The sequence below is a fragment of the Cupressus sempervirens genome, chromosome 9, assembly GCF_028749045.1.
Source record: "Cupressus sempervirens isolate cs-2001-9-10 chromosome 9, ASM2874904v1, whole genome shotgun sequence".
Classification (NCBI taxonomy): domain Eukaryota; kingdom Viridiplantae; phylum Streptophyta; class Pinopsida; order Cupressales; family Cupressaceae; genus Cupressus; species Cupressus sempervirens.
The window spans coordinates 258,025,214-258,044,184 of NC_143126.1; the positions used below are offsets into that span (position 1 = coordinate 258,025,214).

The 18,971-nt window shown below is 37.8% G+C and overlaps 1 protein-coding gene across 1 annotated transcript in view; it reads right to left on the reverse strand.

Moving 5' to 3' along the window:
* Positions 1-18,971, reverse strand: part of CYP71 (cyclophilin71) — a 234,559-nt gene that overhangs the window by 120,775 nt on the left and 94,813 nt on the right. The window contains exons 4-5 of the mRNA XM_089799754.1: positions 15,481-15,720; positions 15,204-15,325 (exon numbers count right to left, since the gene is read on the reverse strand). Of these exons, the coding sequence (XP_089655880.1) occupies positions 15,204-15,325; positions 15,481-15,720 (362 nt within the window). The remainder of the gene's footprint in view (positions 1-15,203; positions 15,326-15,480; positions 15,721-18,971) is intronic.

An 18,971-nucleotide genomic window follows, 5' to 3' on the forward strand; every position in this document is an offset into this window, starting at 1 on the left:
GTTTTTGGATACCCATTTGGGTCAAATAAAGGTTCCAACTCTCACAATTCCACTATCAGTGTTCGTGTAAATCCCGAAAAAATAGGAGTATGTAATTGAGCCATCATTTTGGTGAACTAGTAGGTGTGAATTGGCTAGATGAATGTAATTGTAATTTAGAGCATTCCAGAAAAAGAATCAGGTCAAAAGGCCCCACGGTTTGAAAGTTATTGCAGTTTTTCGAGTTTTGGAGACCTCCTAAGAATGCTTCAAAGTCAAGTTAGGGGCATTAAATGACCTCGAAAAGGGCCGAAAAATGGGGGACGAGCAAAGCTGGTCCATAGGGCTATAGAGCGCTTCGAAAGCTTTCCGGAAATGTAAACGGTTCGTCAATCGGAGCTACGGTTCAAAAGTTATGCCTCCTGAAAGTTTGGTGACCGTTTCTGGATTCTTCTAGATTTGCGCCAACTTCTAAAGCAACTTCTGGAACCTTCTATTTGGTCGGTGGATGCCTACTAGCACCTTCTAGAATGTATTCCTAGTCCTTAACCCTCCGGGATCTATTTAAGGAGATTTCTGGCATTGTAAAAGGCAGTTCGGAGTGGAGTTTGAGAGGAGGTACTGAAAGGAGAAATTATCTCCACATTTATGCTATTGTAAGCCCTTAGGGCATGTTTTGAAGTTTATTTTCTCTGTACTGAATGTACTAGCTTATTTTTCAGTTAATACAATTTCCCTTTTTCTGTTGTGTCCATTCTGTTCTTGGGTTGTGTCCCCATCAAGTGGTATAAGAGCTGGTTTTCCTAAGTGTGTAGACAGAGCGACGACTGTGAGGCAGTTTGCACTAGGACTGTGTGGTTGTGGGTTTGAGTTAAGAAGATGCCTCCACGAAAAGAGCGTGGCGGAAGGGCCAGAGCTATTAATCCTAAGGAGGTTAGAGCCCTCCAAAGGCAGGTACAAGCATTGCAGAAGGAGCTCCGTAGAGGAGCAACTGTGGCCGCAGGTGATGAAAGTGAAGATAACAACGAAGAAGATGAAATTGGACCAGAAGGGGAATTTGACGGGGAAGTTCTGAATCATGCAGAGGAAAGGCTTTTTAGGGCCATTACTAAGTTTGGGAAAAGACCCACAATTGAAGTGGGTGTATTTTCAGGAAATCTGAAACCAGATGAGTTGATCGATTGGATCAATGAACTGGAAGGATACTTTGAGTATGAGGATATCAGGGACCCAGATAGGGTTAAGTTTGCACAGGCCAAACTGAAAGGCCATGCCAAAATCTGGTGGCAAGAGGTTCAATTGGAAAGAAACAGAAGAGGAAAGGAGAAGATAACAAGATGGGATCACATGGTGGACAAATTGAAGAAGCAGTTCATTCCTGAGGACTACGAGCTTGATTTGTTTAAGAAGATACATGGGTTAAAGCAAGCAGGAAGATCAATCCAAGAATATACAAAGGAATTTTATCGACTCTTGATTAGAGCGGGGCATGCAAAAGAAAATAAGGAGAAGGTTGCTCGTTATATCAGTGGGTTGCGACCTAGCATCCAAGAGGAATTAAGTCTGGTAAGAATGACCAGCATTGAAGAGGCATACCAGTTTGCCCTACGAGTTGAAGAGAAGCTGAATAAAAGGTTTGAAGGAAGACAAAGAGGGCGTGATCAAGGAGGAAGGGGAAGCGGTAGATCATCTGGAGGCCGCAATGAAACCCAAAAGAAAAATGAAGATGTGGGTACTAGCAGGAACCAGAGGAATGAGGGTTTCAACCGCTCCCATGATCAAGACTTTGGAAATCAGAGAGGAAGAGGTAGAGGACGTGGACAAGGAAGAGGAGGCTTCCGTGGTACCTGTTTCCATTGCAATGAAGAAGGTCATCGTGCCTTTGAATGCCCTAAACGACAAGGAAGGACAGATAGGAGAGCTGAGGGCCAAGCTAGGGCTGCTCATGTGGATGAAAATGCACAATCATCACATTCAGAGGATGCAAAAAGAGGAGAGACCTTGGTAAATGAAAGAGTCCTACTAAGTGGTGAGATTGAACCAGGACAACGAAGGAGTTTGTTCCGTACCAGATGCAAGTGTGAGGATAAATGTTGTGACGTGATCATTGATGGTGGTAGCACTGATAACTTGGTATCAGAAGAGATGGTCTCTAAGTTGAAGCTCAAGAGGGAGAAACATCCCCAACCCTATCAGATTGCTTGGGTAAGGTCCTAGTAAGTGAACAATGTTTAGTGAAATTCAAAATTGGGAGTTACCATGATGAAGTTCTCTGTGATGTTATTTCGATGGATGTTTGCCATCTATTGTTGGGTAGACCATGGCAGTTTGATAGACATGCAGTACATGATGGACATGCAAACACATACTCTCTGACAAAGGATGGAGTTCGCCACAAATTGAAGCCCATGAAAAAAGAAGGTGAAAAGGTATGTAGCAGTGCTAGGATTTGTCTTGTTGATGAAAGGAAGTTTTAGATGGCATGAAACATCGGCATATGTGTTATGCTTTGATTCCTAGGAAAGATAAAGAAGGTAGTAATGAAATACCACTTGAAGTTTCAGATTTACTAGGGGAGTTTGGAGATATTATCTCTGATAATGTTCCAGATGGATTGCCACCAGTAAGGCAAATCAGTCATCAGATAGATCTGATTCCAGGAGCTAGTTTGCCTAACAAGGCTGCTCACAGGATGACTCCTACTGAAACAGAGGAGCTAAATAGACAGGTTCAGGAGCTGTTGAGGAAGGGCTTGATTCGAGAGAGCCTGAGTCCATGTGCAGTACCTGCAGTACTCGCACCAAAGAAGGATGGAGAGTGGAGGATGTGTACAGATTCTCAAGCTATAAATAGGATAACCATCAAGTACTGGTTTCCTTTGCCAAGGATGGATGATCTTATGGACTGCTTGAGTGGAGCTCAGTACTTCACAAAGATAGATCTCAAGAGTGGCTATCATCAGATACGGATTCAAGAAGGAGATGAGTGGAAAACAGCCTTCAAGACCAAGGAGGGTCTTTATGAGTGGTTAGTCATGCCCTTTGGATTGACGAACGCCCCGAGCACCTTCATGCGGCTCATGAATGAGGTACTTAGGAAGTTCTTGGGAAAATTTGTTATTGTCTATTTGGATGATATTTTAATTTTCAGCAAGACTTTGGAAGAACATTTACTGCATATTTGTCGTGTCCTTGAAAGGCTAAGGGAAGAGAAACTGTTAATTAATCTGAAGAAGTGTATCTTTGCAAAAAGGGAGTTAGTCTATTTGGGGTTTGTTATATCACCTGAAGGTCTCAAAATGGATCCAGAGAAGGTAAAAGCCATCTTGGAATGGCCTACTCCAAGGTCTACTACTGAGGTAAGATCATTTCATGGTCTGGTTAGTTTTTACAAGAAGTTTATTAAGAATTTCAGTGTCATATGTGCACCCCTAACTGATACAATAAGAGGGGATAGGAAAGAGTTCAAATGGACTGCAGCAGCTGCGAGAAGTTTTGAATTGCTAAAGAAGAAGGTAACAGAACAGCCTGTGTTGGCACTTCCAAATTTTAGAAAGGTTTTCGAAGTGGATTGTGATGCCAGTGGCAGCACTATTGGGGTTGTATTAAGCCAAGAAGGTAAGCCTATTGCATATTTTAGTGAAAAATTGAATGATGCAAAGAAGAAGTATTCTGTTTATGATCAAGAGTTCTATGCAATAGTTCAGGCCTTAAAAAAATGGAGCATTATTTATTGCCAAAAGAATTTGTTTTGTATACTGATCATCAGGCATTACAGTACCTAAATAGCCAAGGTAAATTGAATCAGAGGCATATGAAGTGGGTAGAATTCTTGCAGAGTTATACATTTGTGTTGAAGCATAGAAGTGGAAAATCTAACAGGGTTGCAGATGCACTAAGTAGGAGACAATTGCTGCTTACAGTAATGAAGGTTGAAGTAGTTGGGTTTGATGAACTCAAGAATTTGTACCTCGAGGATCCTGATTTTGCTGAAGCATGGAAAGCTTGTAAAGAACCTGTTGCTATAGATAGAACCAAGTGGTTAGACTATTTGATTCAGGATGGCATGTTGTTCAAGGGTAGTCAATTGTGCATTCGAAGGAGTTCCATGAGGGAAAATCTGATTAAGGAGAAACACAGTGGAGGGATGGCAGGACATTTTGGTCGAGATAAGACCATTGCCATTCTTAGAGAGCATTATTTTTGGCCTCAAATTTCACAGGATGTGAAGAAGTTTGTACAAAGTTGCCAGGTTTGTCAAGTTGCCAAAGGGTTTAGTCACAATACTGGCCTATATCAGCCATTGCCTGTTCCATCAAGGCCATGGGAGGACATAAGTATGGATTTTGTTCTTGGATTGCCAAGGACACAATGGGGTAATGACTCAGTATTCGTGGTGGTTGATAGGTTCTCCAAAATGGCACATTTCATTCCATGCCACAAAACTCATGATGCTGTCCATATTGCAGACTTGTTTTTCAAAGAGGTGGTAAGACTACATGGACTTCCAAGGAGTATAGTTTCTGACAGAGATACTAAATTTGTGGGGTATTTCTGGAGGACATTGTGGAAAAATTTGAGAACAGACTTGAAATTCAGTTCCACGCATCACCCACAAACTGATGGCCAAACAGAAGTGGTAAATAGAAGTCTGGGCAATTTGTTGAGATGTTTAGTTGGGGATAAGCCCAAGGGATGGGATTTGATTCTACCACAAGCAGAGTTTTCTTACAATAACTCTATAAATAGGAGTACTGGAAAATCACCATTCCAAATTGTATATGGGAATAGCCCAAAGACTGCACCAGAATTGAGGAAGATAGAACAAGGGGAGAGGACAAGTGCTGAAGCTAAGGAATTTGTTGAACATATCAAGCATCTACATGAGGAGGTTCAAGCACACATTACCAAGATAATCAAGAGTATAAAGTTAGGGCTGATCAAAGGAGAAGACATAAGGAATTCCAAGTAGAGGATCTAGTCATGGTGCACTTACAAAAAGAAAGATTTCCAGCCGGTACTTACAACAAGTTGAAAATGAAGAAATTTGGCCCTTGCAAAGTTTTGAAGAAACATGACTCAGGAAATGCATATGAGGTGGAGTTGCCAGATGGTATTCACATTTCTCCCATTTTCAACATTGCAGATTTAACAGAGTATCATGATGATGGTGCAGATGAGGAGCTGGTGTTAGAGCCATGTCCAATTCCTGCTTCTAAGAAGGAGGAGATAGAAGACATTCTAGATCATCGTGTGGGTAGGAGTACCAGAAACAGGCAATATGAAGAGTATTTGGTCAAATGGAAAGGATGACCGATCGAGGACTCAACTTGGATTTCAGCAGCTGAGGTTTCCCACTTGGGATTTCCTCTACCATTCATAAAGTGACAGGGTCACTTTTCAATCTACCCTAGGTGTCTAATGCAGGAGCATCCAGAGGTATAAGGGCAACCCTATGTCACCCAAAAAAATATACTGACTTAGTTTCTGTTTCATGTGTTTCCATTTCTGGATACCCATTTGGGTCAAATAAAGGTTCCAACTCTCACAATTCCACTATTAGTGTTCGTGTAAATCCCAAAAAAATAGGAGTATGTAATTGAGCCATCATTTTGGTGAACTAGGAGGTGTAAATTGGCTAGATGAATGTAATTGTAATTTAGAGCATTCCAGAAAAAGAATCAGGTCAAAAGGCCCCACGGTTTGAAAGTATTTGCAGTTTTTCGAGTTTTGGAGACCTCCTAAGAATGCTTCAAAGTCAGGTTAGGGGCATTAAATGACCTCGAAAAGGGCCGAAAAATGGGGGACGAGCAAAGCTGGTCCATAGGGCTATAGAGCGCTTCGAGAGCTTTCTGAAAATGTAAACAGTTCGTCAATCGGAGCTACGGTTCAAAAGTTATGCCTCCCGGAAGTTCGGTGACCGTTTCTGGATTCTTCTAGATTTGCGCCGACTTCTAACGCAGCTTCTGGAACCTTCTATTTGGTCGGTGGATGCCTACTAGCACCTTCTAGAATGTATTCCTAGTCCTTAACCCTCCGGGGTCTATTTAAGGAGATTTCTGGCATTGTAAAAGGCAGTTCAAAGTGGAGTTTGAGAGAAGGTACTGAAAGGAGAAATTATCTCTATATTTATGCTATTGTAAGCCCTTAGGGCATGTTTTGAAGTTTATTTTCTCTGTACTGAATGTACTAGCTTATTTTTCAGTTAATACAATTTCCTTTTTTCTGTTGTGTCCATTCTGTTCTTGGGTTGTGTCCCCATCAGGATTGCAAAGGGCTCTTTGCCTTGCAGTATGGCCGGAATTGTTTTCAATTGGACTACAGGGTTACCTACAGACTCGAATGGGATTCTAGTATTTATTGCTTAAGGACAAGCAATTTTAAGGAGGGGAGATTTGTAATGTCCCCTTTTTGGGACATTAGAAATATTAAGGTATTATTTCATATAATGTTAGGATTGACTATGAGACGTAGACTCAAATTATTGAAAGGTCAATTTAATGTTATAAAGAGGGCAAAAGGTCAAGGAGGAATCAAATGAAATGCTAGAGGGAAGTTGAAGAGTCAAGGGAATAGGACGAAATTCGAAAGGGAGTCGAAGCGTCTTAGTTTGTGTATTAAAAAGGGAAAGAGGCTCATCCTAGGACATGCTTGATTTATGATTCAGTTCAATTTTCTCTCTTGTGAGAGTTTTCAGAAAGCTTCAGCTTTCAACTAGTTTGAGGACAGAGCCCCTCGTGCTGGCAGACAGTGGACACAAACCCATTGTCCTAGAAGACATTAGTTCAAGTGCTTCATTCGCACTTATAGGTTCTTATTCTAGTATTCCAATCTGACTGTTAATCTGTATTTAAGATTGGGATTTTGTACTGGTTTTCAATGGTGCTCGCAACACATCTGCATGTGTTTAGTTCTGAATATAGTACAAAGGAGATAACGAGTAAATATCCAGTTAGGGATATTTCAGACACTCCAACTGCCACCGGCATTATTTTCTTGCTCACGAGCCAAGCAACATCGTTGTTGAGGATGGAGCTAACCTTGACTCACGAGTCGCATTTGGTGATCGCTATGGTGATACAAGAGTGGGACAACAAAGTTTATCACCGATTGGCGTGCGAGAGATGTTACTTATTCACTCGTCGAATTGGATTGAAGACTTGGGGCAACATGGGATAGTTTGCACAATTCACTATCTATAGAAGAGTACTCATAAACTGGAAACTGGTGCAAGAGCACCCATAATGAATGATGAATCACCAAGGTCCTAAGAACACCTAGATTAGGTTAGATCAATCAAATAGGCATCTAGACCAAATTGTAAGACCTAGTTCCAAGATTGGTAATGTTATAAGCCCTTATTCAAACATGGTCAAACATGGTCAAAGGGCCTAGAATCTTAGGATTTTGATATATTTCTTGTTTTAACATGTTTAGGACCTATTTGGGTCTTTTGGACTAAGTTTTATTAGTTCTAGTTGTTAGTTTTTCATAGAGGATCTGCTGCAAATGTATTAGCACTGTCATTTTTCTTGGTATGTGTTTTCCACTTTGCAACAATCTCTTATTTATATTGATAATAAATCAAGAGGGGACATGTCTATTCATTAAAATGGTAACAACATAATTATATATATTATATATCATAATATAATTTATTATTTAATTAAATTACACACATAAATATAAATTAACATTCCCTCTTAGCTAGGGAGGATAAACACAAGACATATATTAAGAATATCTTTGATTAGAAGATATCCAACATTTAGATATCACATTTGATATCACAAGTATTGGCCTCCCAGAATATCAATGATATTCACCAAGTGCTCAAAAGGTTTTGCTATCACATCTGATATCAAGAGTATTGGCCTCCTAGAATATCGACATCCGATATTCACCAATTACTCAAAATAAGGTTTGATATCACATATGATATCACGAGTATTAGCCACCCAGAATATCAATGATATTCACCAAATACTCAGAGTAATGGTCTCCCAAGATGTTGAGATGCAAGACATTCACCATTTACTCAATCTATTAGATCTCATAATAAAAGTTATTGTAAGACCATCACCGTACAATGACTTCTCCAAATACAAGTGATAATCATTTGGACGTCATCACTTCCTCATGATGTACACAAGGGTAGGCCCATTAAAATCACAGTCATGAGACATATTCATGAATCATTGTCCTCTGGAGAATCCACCACAACATGATTGATTGATCACTGGAGAATCCACCACAACATGATTTACTCCCTCTTAATCAATGTGATCAAGATTAAAGAAGGTTGATTGAATCATCTATCTATTCCCTGTCTTTCAAGGTTGCCTCTAATGAAATGTCAGGGTCTCTCTAAATCTCAATCTCCCTCTTTTTTCTGCAAGAACATTCTCAAAGGAAAAAAATCAAGGCACATAACTATTATAGGAATATTTTAAAAAAAGAATGTTAACATCAATTAGCATCAATGATTGTAACATAATATTTTCAATAATGGATGCAAGATAACAAAATACTTAAACATTTACCTTTTATACTCACATAATAAGTCTCATAAACATTATATCAAATTATTCAATATCATTCTGAATTAAAATATCATCATTTCCTTACACTATCAAGTATCTACCATAATATATTAATAATGCAAGGAATTAAGAAAAATATTTCATAAGAATATTAAAAGAAACATAATTAATAGACATCCATACTTACCTAATGGATTCGGGCACCTAATGTTAATAACAAATCCCCCTTGTGTTGCGGACTTACTCAATAATTTTGCATAAATGAGTGGAATTAATTGAATGGGGTCGCCATACCCATCTCGTGGTCAGGAAACACTATGCGGTTTATTGTGTTTTCACTCCAATTTATACTTGTATCCTTGTAGCATCCACGCCACCCTTGATGGTGATAGGAGTAAGTACGATGGATTTGCATAATTCTTGCATTAACATGGTAGTAGGATGATGATCTCTCTCAAATCCAAACTCAGAAACAATTTGAACACATTGTTGTATGCCGTGGAAGGGTTATTTGCTTGCATCCATTAAGCCAGTTCCTTCCCTCACATATTCTCTGCACACACGTCTCTATGGATCGATGAAGGCTAAGCATTTCTCCTTTCAATCTGTTCTTAGTCTTTGCATTGAGCACTCAGTGAATAGTCTATTCTTTTCTTGGGTCTAAGAGGGATGACCCTGCCAATAGTAGCGACATGCTTGGGCGATGAGATCTGTTCCTTCCATGTCGATGAACACTTTCCTATCACCAATACATGCTTCATTGTTTCCAAAGGCAAAAGACTTTCCTCAAGAGGCTCAAATGTATTTTATGGGAGTAGAGCGGATTTTTGTGTTTTGATTAAGATACATAATCCTTATTTTAATCACATCTACGATTGTCACTTTCTTAGTTATTGCATTCATCATTGCCTTCAACACGATTGTAGATAAATCTATGTCGTAGATGTCACTGTTGGGTTTCCACTCTATTAATTTGACTCAATTGTATTGAGTTTGCAATTATGCAGTTTAAAGAACATCAAATTAGACCAACTTGGCTCGATGAGTGTACTCTCGAAGACGCAGTGGATGTTGTTGCACTAGAGCTCATTAAGGACCAAAGTAACGAGAATCGGAATCGTATCGGAATCGGCACGGCCGAATCGAATCGTGAATCGGGGGTGAATCACCGGTGAATCGGCGATGAATCGGCAAATTTGAAAAAACCCTTTAAATGTAGAGATTTTAACAATTTAAGCCTTATTTCATGCACCCTTTATTGAATATAACTTAAACACACTATAACATCATCAAATAGAAGTTGAAACTTAACATATATAAACATGGAAGTTTGTGTTTACCACATGGGGTAAAGAGTTTTTATAAGATAGCTTCACATCCAACACCTACTCCAAGTGCTTCAAAGCATATCACCCCTCTCGAAAGGCTTGCTCTATTGTTCTCTCCACCACAGACACTCCATGCTTGCAACAGCTTCAGGTCTCATCAACTGGTGAGACTTCCCACGACTGATAACCGTAGCGACTGGGGGTCTAGGGGGCAACGCCCCCAGCGGGGTCGAGGGGCAGTGCAGGGTCCTGGGGCAGCACCCCGGGCGCGCTCCCTGTCGCGATACAGGGCGGGGTCGAGGGCAGCGCCCCCGTCGCCAAAACCAAATTTGCACTCTGAAACCCACACAAAACTATATGGAACATAGTGTTTTTGTGATTTTCTTCTGATCCCACACTCTTTCCGGGAACCGCTGATGTTTTACTACCTGATTATGTCTTTCCCTTCCCTTGGGCATCATCCGTTATGCATTCTAAACATTTTTTATTTGTTGTCGTTTTTTTTTTTTTTTTTTTATAACCTATGGTTCTTTTCTCTTCTCTCTTCTAGTCATGCTTAACAATTAGAAGGCCCTTTAGGGTTATAACAAAGAGGAAAGGTAAAAAAGAAAGCAAAAAACATAAGTGATTTTTTTATTATTTCCAACTAAACATGCATGCTGTTGCCAGCCGATTTTTGGCGATTTCTAATGGCGATTCAGGCGATTTTTTGAGTGAATCGCCGATACATGCGATTCAGGCGATTCACCTGATGAAATCGCCGATCACGATTTCCGACTCCAAAAAAATCGGGGTGCATGAATCTGATCGCTGAATCGGCGATTCACGCGATTTTAGCACGATTCTCGTTACTCTGTTAAGGACATAGATCCAAGCCTCTTGCGTGCTCAGAGAGAAACCCATGTGATATAGATCAACTTCCTTCACAGCTTTGTACAATCCATATTTCATTATCATTTCAAGTGCCCTTTGTGCATGAATCCAAACGCATCGAATGGGATGATTGACTTTGCATCCAATTGAATCTTTGAAACTCTTGTTTCTCTTGCACAAAGAAGTGCTAACCCTGATCATCATTGCTGATTATTAATTTATTAAGTTATAATTTTTTCGAATGTGGTCCACTGCCATCAATGGCTTTGAAAGTATGTAATATTTGCTATTGTTGATTATTATTCTCTTATGTTTGCAGTTAGCCTCTGATACCAAGTTATTTTTTCATAGAGGATCTGTTGCAAATGTATTATCATTGCCATTTTTCTTGGTATGCGTTTTCCACTTTGCAACAATTTCTTATTTATATTGATAATAAATCAAGAGGGGGCATGTCCCTTCATGGGACATGTCTATTCATTAAAATGGTAACAACATTATTATATATATAATATATCATAATATAATTTATTATTTAATTAAATTACACACATAAATATATATATATATGTGTGTGTGTGTGTGTGTGTGTGTGTGTGTGTGTAACTTCAGTTTTAGTCTCAAAGTTTATCCAACTGAAGCTACCAAATATTAACACTAGTTGCAAGTTTGCAAAAATTGCTAAAAGTTGTCAAGCAACTTAAGCAACTTTTTGGAAAATAATGCAAAACTTACCCAAAGGCCATAACAAGTTTGAAATGTTGTTCTGACTGTTGGAAGGCCTATAATAAGCCCTTTCAGGCAGGTGATAGGCAGATATAATGTACTTTCAACTTTCAAATCAATAAAAATACCCTGTTTTTACTGCAATCAGCCTGTTGTCTTGCGTTCTACAGATTCATCTGGTGTTCAAACTTACATTTTTGGATAGGTGGATGAAGTAGCTTTCCAATGCATCTGGTTTGAAGCCTCCATCTATCTCCTAACTCAAGTTATTGTCATTTTTGCACAAGTAGGTCCGGATTTCTTGCTAACATACGGTTTTGAAGGATTTTCAAGCATAGAGAAGGATTTCACCATGGAAATCTAATGGCCATTGGTGAAATTCTAGCATTTTCAATGTACTATAAGATGCAAGTCATTTTAGGAATGTACTTACAGGGACCCATTAGAAATTTGATGCCCTAGGCATGCAAGATCCATGTGCATGCTAGGAAAAGGATGCAACATCTCCCACAACTTCAACCAGACTTGGCATCAAGGCTTGAAATCAAGTTTGCAACTTGTCTAGGGTTTCCCTCACATGTTCCCATCATTGATTTGCAAGATGGAATCCTAGAACATGTACTTCCTTTGTAAATGGAGGCCTAATTGCCCTAATTGCCCAAGTGAGAAAGTGAATAAAAGCCCATTTATTTGTGTCATCAAACCTCGGTGCCTTAGTATGTTTTGTAAGTCCCAAAAGGATATCCCACAATACTTTGTTCCCTGGGTTGTGTGGATATATTTCTTTCTAAGTTTGATTTTCATCAAAAAGGGCTTCTAGCCTTTTGAGTGATTTAACAAAGCAACCATATGCCAGAAGTTGCATAGTTGGTTTTTAATTATTGGATCATTCCATTTTTTACCTAAATAGACTATTTCCATGAGTATGGGTCTCCCCTGGTCATTTCATGAAGTTTAGGGTTGTTTTACCAATTTGTGTCAATTTGTGCATTGTGGCCAACTTGTGATAAGTTGTCTTGTTCATAGGGGTCCCTAGTGATTAGGGTTGTCCTTGTTTGGATGCAAGGTTCTGATAACCTAATAACATCCTTGAAGCACTTGTGATTGGTGCTTGCACATTTTGATCATCTTACCAAGATATATTTGGTTGAAGGACTTCAATGAAGAGGGTTTTGGGACCAGTTGATCATCCATTGATCAGTCCCACTAGGCTCCATTGCATCAGAAACACAAACAAGACCTTCAAGTCTCTATGGAAAAACTGGTGATAACACCCATTCTAATGTCGCCCAACAAGGATTGGAACATCATCATGCTCTAGCTAGAAGATGATGGTTGGTATTGGTGAGTTTGTTGCTTTATCATAATTGTTGTCTCATTCTTTCATTTTATTTTTTTTTCTGGCTCAGCCTATGGCTGATATTGCCTCTGTTTAGATCACCATGCTTGCGCAAGGCAACTCAACAAAATTCTAATTATAAGATTTCTAATGAAGCTCATAAGAGTTCAAGGGAATCGAACAACTCAAAAGTTTTGGATTTAAAAAGATGTATGTCGCACCAGTTCAAAAGTGCAATAGGCCATTACATGGGCAGAGAATTATTTTCTGAGACAAAAAATTTAGATATATGGGAGAGTTTACTTTAGGGTGTGCAATTTATATTCTTTTATATCGGGTCTGAATTTCAGCATATTTTTTATTAAAAGAGGAGTATCTATCTTTTAAGGAGTATCGTTCTTCAAACAAAAAGTTGTATTAGTTTTCTTATTTATGCTCTGACCTATTTTTATGCAAGAGTTTGTGGTTGCTAACCAAGTTATCCCAGATGGCTTCATAAAGCTTAGAGATTTGATTGATATGGTTACATTTTCTATTGCAAGCTCTATGATATAAGTTATCATTATGTGTCTGCTGAGATTAGAAGATAACAACTCTCTTTTGAATATTGATATTGAATTCTTATCACATGACTAGGAATAAGTGTATGTATTAACGTTGATTTCTATTGTAATTAATATTTGACTACTATCTCTCTTGGTTGCAGCTTGCAACAAGAAGCAATGAAAGGAGAGATCACAGACATAAAGATGTTACCTTGAAGATAAGGATTACATATTGAGAGGGAGATATTGAAAGGGAGATGTTGAGTTTCAGAGGGACATTTTTTAACTTCAGAGGAAGGTTTCATTTGCTTTCTTCTTATGGTGATCAAAGTTATTTATGATAAGAGGGAGTCTTTATATACATATTGCTAATATTTTAGTATTATAAAGACTCTTGTAGGAAAAGAGTTCCAAATGTGACTTTCCTTGTTGATTATGTCTTCTTATTCATGTGAAATTATTGAAGTTATAAGGTTAACCTAATAACTCTTTCACTTCTGAGAGATTCATAGTGAACATCATGTAGAGAGAATCTGTGATATAATGCTGGTTGTAAACTTTACCATCTTGTCATGTTGAGAGATTGCATGACAACATCACGTTGAGAGTCTGTGATGAAAGCTAGTTATGATCCTTACAGAGTTGTCATGTTGAAAGATTCCATGACAACATCATGTTGAGAGAGTTTGTGATGAAAGTTAGTTATGATCCTTGCAGGCTTGTCATGATGATAGATTCCATGACAACATCACATTGAGAGAGTGCATAATGAATATTGGTTATGATCCTTGCAGACTTGCCATGTTGAGATATTCCATAACCTCACATTGAAATAGTTTGTGATGAAATTTGATTGTGATTCTTGCAGGTTTTTCATGTTGAGTGATTCCACGAATTATAATTTATGAGAATCTATGTGATTAGAATTTATCATTGACATTTTGGTTGCAGCCTATGTGATTGTTTAGCTAAAGATCTCTCTCTCGCTAAGAGGGAGTGTTGGAGATTGTAGCTGCAATAGAGATCTTTATCTCTAGAAATATGGGCATTATTATAGTTATGGTCACCTTCAGCTAAAGAGGACGTTTATGATAATAATTGTAATATTAAATATAAAGACATGTCATACGACATGTGTTGAGGCATGGAAATACAAAGAGTTGTGTATTGGAAAAATGAAGAGTGGTGTTTTGGGACATAAAACTGATATTTTTGGTTGTGTAGTTGGGGTTTCCCCTTATTTTGGAAGGGTTTTCCCAGGGCTATTTTGTGTGTCTCTTGTATCTAGTTTGGTATTCCTTATTTATACAACAAAATTAAGGTCTTAGTTGGGAACACTACAATATGTGGCAGTTGGTCAAATCCTTCAAAAGAAACATAGTACGCTTTTTTGGACACCTTGTGCAGCACGTCCTTAACCTTCTTTTGAAGGACAAATGAAAACTAGATTGGGTGAGACCAGTTGTAGAGGATACAAGGAAGATCAGAAAATACATCCACAATCAACCTTATTCTCTGCTTGAAGACAAAACAAACCCAGAGGAGGGAGTTGGTACGAGTAAATGTCACATGGTTCACAACAGCTTTCTTAACACTACAAGGCATTCTTAGTTTTTTGATGGCTTTAGAGAAAAATTTTGTATTATTACAACCAGTCAAACTGTAGTTTACAACCATACAAGACAGATGTTTAACGTATTCTTAAGGTTGGCAATATTGGATTCTTATTTTAATGAAAATATGTCCACGAATCAATATATTCAATACAATCACCAATAATTATATAAGCAATCCACTAAATGCATCAAATAAACGTTTAGCCCCATTTACACAATATATCATACCAAAAATCAGTGAAATGGAAAGCATACCCTTTATTTGGAAACTTTAGTGTTTCAGGAGACCAGTACTCAATAAGTCCTTTACTGTCTGCAGATATCACCATGTCAAATGCATGGTTGTACTTCATAACTTTTACTGGTCCACTATGGATCTACAAGAGAAACATATGCTTAACAAAATGTATAAACCAAAAAATCATGGATGAACGACACCTTAGTTTTACAAATAGTTGCAATTCAGGACCCAAATAAAAGCACAAAGACCAATCCAAGTAATTTTTTTACTTAGAATGTTAAACTGAGAAACCTTATTTGAAATGATAGGTTCAATGCTACCAGCCCGTGCATCATATATCTGAACATCAGGTGAGTTTCTGTCAGTGATTGCAAGTTTTGCTTTAGCATCTCCTTGCTTGAAAACCCACTCAACAGTACCAGGAACAAATGGTAAACTGATCATGACCATCATATCATAGTTGACCACATCATAAATCTTTACAGAATAATCATCGGAAATTGTACAGCAGAGTAAGCCATCTGCACTAACCTGCATAAAGAAATTATGTTCTCGTTGACAGTTGCTTAAGCTTGTATAAAGTCTACAACATATGGCATTTACTAAACCAAAACAATATTTTTGGGTCAACGTTGCCTCAGAAAGTATGACATTATATTTTCACAAAAGTTAAAGGGACTTTTTACAAAATCAAATGTCAAAATATCTCATACACAAAATAAAAGATGTGGCCAAAGAAATTCGTACACTCTTGCAATTGTAGGAAACTTTTCCTATCGTATCACATTTCAAGCTTAATTTTGTCATTTCCTCAATTACGAGTCATTTTCAAGCTTCATCATGGTTGTCCATGTTGCTTTTGTTCTCTCATCTATACTGATACAGTGCCACTGAAAAGAGCTTTCAAAGGGACTCACCAGTTCGAAGAGCAGATTTCAGTCAGTGAAGAAGCAATGGAAAATAAATCACTGATGCATGAATATATATTCTCCTATTGAGTAGAGAATGTCAATGAGATGTTCAAGTAAAAATTTCAAGCCAGTTAACTGAAGTATGTCAGAATGAAGATGATCAAAAGAAAAGTCAGGATTTTGCAAGTCCATGCATTGGCATGTATGCCATGCACCATTGTTCACAATGAAGAATTTCCAGTCAGCATGTATGGGCAAATGATGTTTAAGGTAAAAATAAGCTTAGTGTAAGTTATAGATGCATTATGTACATGCACACAGCACAGAGCGGGAATATAATGCGCATGCCACAGAAACAATAAACAGATTTTCCAAGAAAGGAAAATTACAAGCCTACACTGGAGCTTATGCCATTGGAAGCGAAGTTTCAGAACCAATATTCTAGGTCTTCACAAGGGAGTGCACATTAATGAAGAGTGACATATTTTTGCTTAACAACAGTGCCACTATACACGAAGGCAATACAGAGGAACATTGTATTCATTGCGTATGTATTTTTCTAAAAGCTTGAAACTACACCATTGACAGGCATGCTCCTCTATAGAGATAATTATTTTGAGTTTTGACAGTGTGATTGCTGATATAGACAAGTACATGCTCATAGGAGGAGTGGTACATTTTTATCTATGATCAAGCATACATTATCTAAGGGAAACACAGATTTCGATCTACGAATGTGGATGATGAAGATAGCTTCATCTTGTCATTAAAATCTTTCAAAGGAGGACTGTGTTTGAAGTTGGCAGTGAATTTCAGCTCGAAGGTTTCATCATGACAAGATCAGCAACCTTATCAATTTCAGAAAACTAACTTTGACTTATTCAAACTGCAAATCCTAATGTATTTGACCTGCAATTTGATTACATGTCATACCTTTGAAGGTGAATAGGTCACCTGCAACTACAAATTGTTTTTCAGTTGCATGTAATTGTCAAAAAGAAATTACAAAATACACGATGAAAAAAAACAAACTAAGTACTTGACAAGACATGACTCCTATTCATAGTTACTGGACTTGGACTCGCCTCTGACATCGGAAAGTCAAAATCTGACTCGGACTCGAACTCGGCGACTGGACTCGGCCAGGACTTGGCAAGGACTTAGAAATTTGAAAAACCCATCAAATTCAAATTTTTTTAGGATTTAACATTTTTTCATGCATCATTTAGTCAATTAACATCAAATACACAATAATTGAGATAAATAGAAGCTACTTAACACTCATACACAATTTTGCATAGATCACATAAGTATAACAGTGAATTTCTGAAGGAAAAATACTGAATAACATAATATAAAGTTGAAGATTTAATATTTAAGATTCAATCCTTAATAAATTTGTGACATACCACAATATCATTTTCAAAATTAATATAGACTGAAAAAAACACCTTCCAGAAATCTCTATCTTTTTAAATTTTAAAAAAATATATTTTAAAAAAAAATTTAAGAGAGTCCTAGGCTCGAGACTCGGCAAAGTCCTTGGACTCAACGAGTCCACATGGACTCTACCAGGACTCGGCTCCTATTACATCAACCTCTATTAGAAAAGGTCATCGTATCACTAGATTGGCAAGTGCTAGAAATCTCCAAATCTGTACATGGGTGGGAACATCTATAGAAAATAACAATTTGACCCCTATATTTGAAGGCATCAGCAAGCCACTCATTTTCATTTTAACCCATGATTGGAAAAAAATTCACAATACCCCTTATTGGTCTCCTATTACTAGCTTGGAATCAGTCTTGAAAGCATTCTATGCTCTCAATCATTTAACACTTATTCACCTCCCTATAGGCTTTGTAATGATGTTAACCCTTGCGCCAAGCTTCAACCTTCAAATGTACTCACAAAATGGGCCCCATGAAGAATTGTGGGGTTTTTAATTGGCACTGCAAGAAAATTAATGCTATGCCCTTGGTCTCAAAAATGGGAAGTTTATTGCGCAAAGGCACACACACACGTCTTACTTTCACTCGTAATCAAGGTTTTGAAATCTGATTACAAGGGCATTTGAGAAGATCGTTTGTTTACATTCAGGATTTGAAAACCCAACTGCAAAAAGGACAAGTCTTCATTTTTGGTTGAGAAAAACTTAATCTTTTCGTAGCAAAATGGACTTGCGATCGAGGTTTTGAAATTTGGTTGCAAGTGAGGAAAAACATACATTTTGAAGCTCTTGTTTTGGGAAAAATGTGCATCTTTCTTTGTGGTAAGAACTTGTATTGTTATGAGAACTATACATTCAATCTTTCAAAATCAAAATCCTATACAAATCTGAAAAAAGTAACTAAAATCTCAGAGACGAACAAGAAGACAAAAACAAAACTAAAACAAGACACATATATACAAACTCTCAAGCGTTTGGAATGAAGACGAAGAACTTTATGAAACAATCCATGGAAATGAAATGCAAATACAAAAGAAAAATGGCTTACCTTCTTTGAACCACCAAAAATGTAGAGAAAAAACATAAGTAGGTCTTGCTGGCAATTAAGAAAAATGCCTATGGATCTTGAAGACAAACACCAAACGCAACTCTTATAGACATTTCTGAAACGATCTACAATCTTGAAAATGGATCTTAACAATTGGCAGCAATGCTCTATTTGTAGGAAAGATTCAAGCTTGTTTTTATCTTGCCAAAGACCGATTCAACTCTTCCATTGGGTGTTTCGTGTGTGCATTTACAAGTGCAAATGTATTTTGGTCCGAAAATGGCAACCTCCTAGACAAAACTGGGCTTTGTATTTGAAGATGCAAGCATAAAATGATTTAGATTGTTTTTTACATACTTGACGTAAGACTTT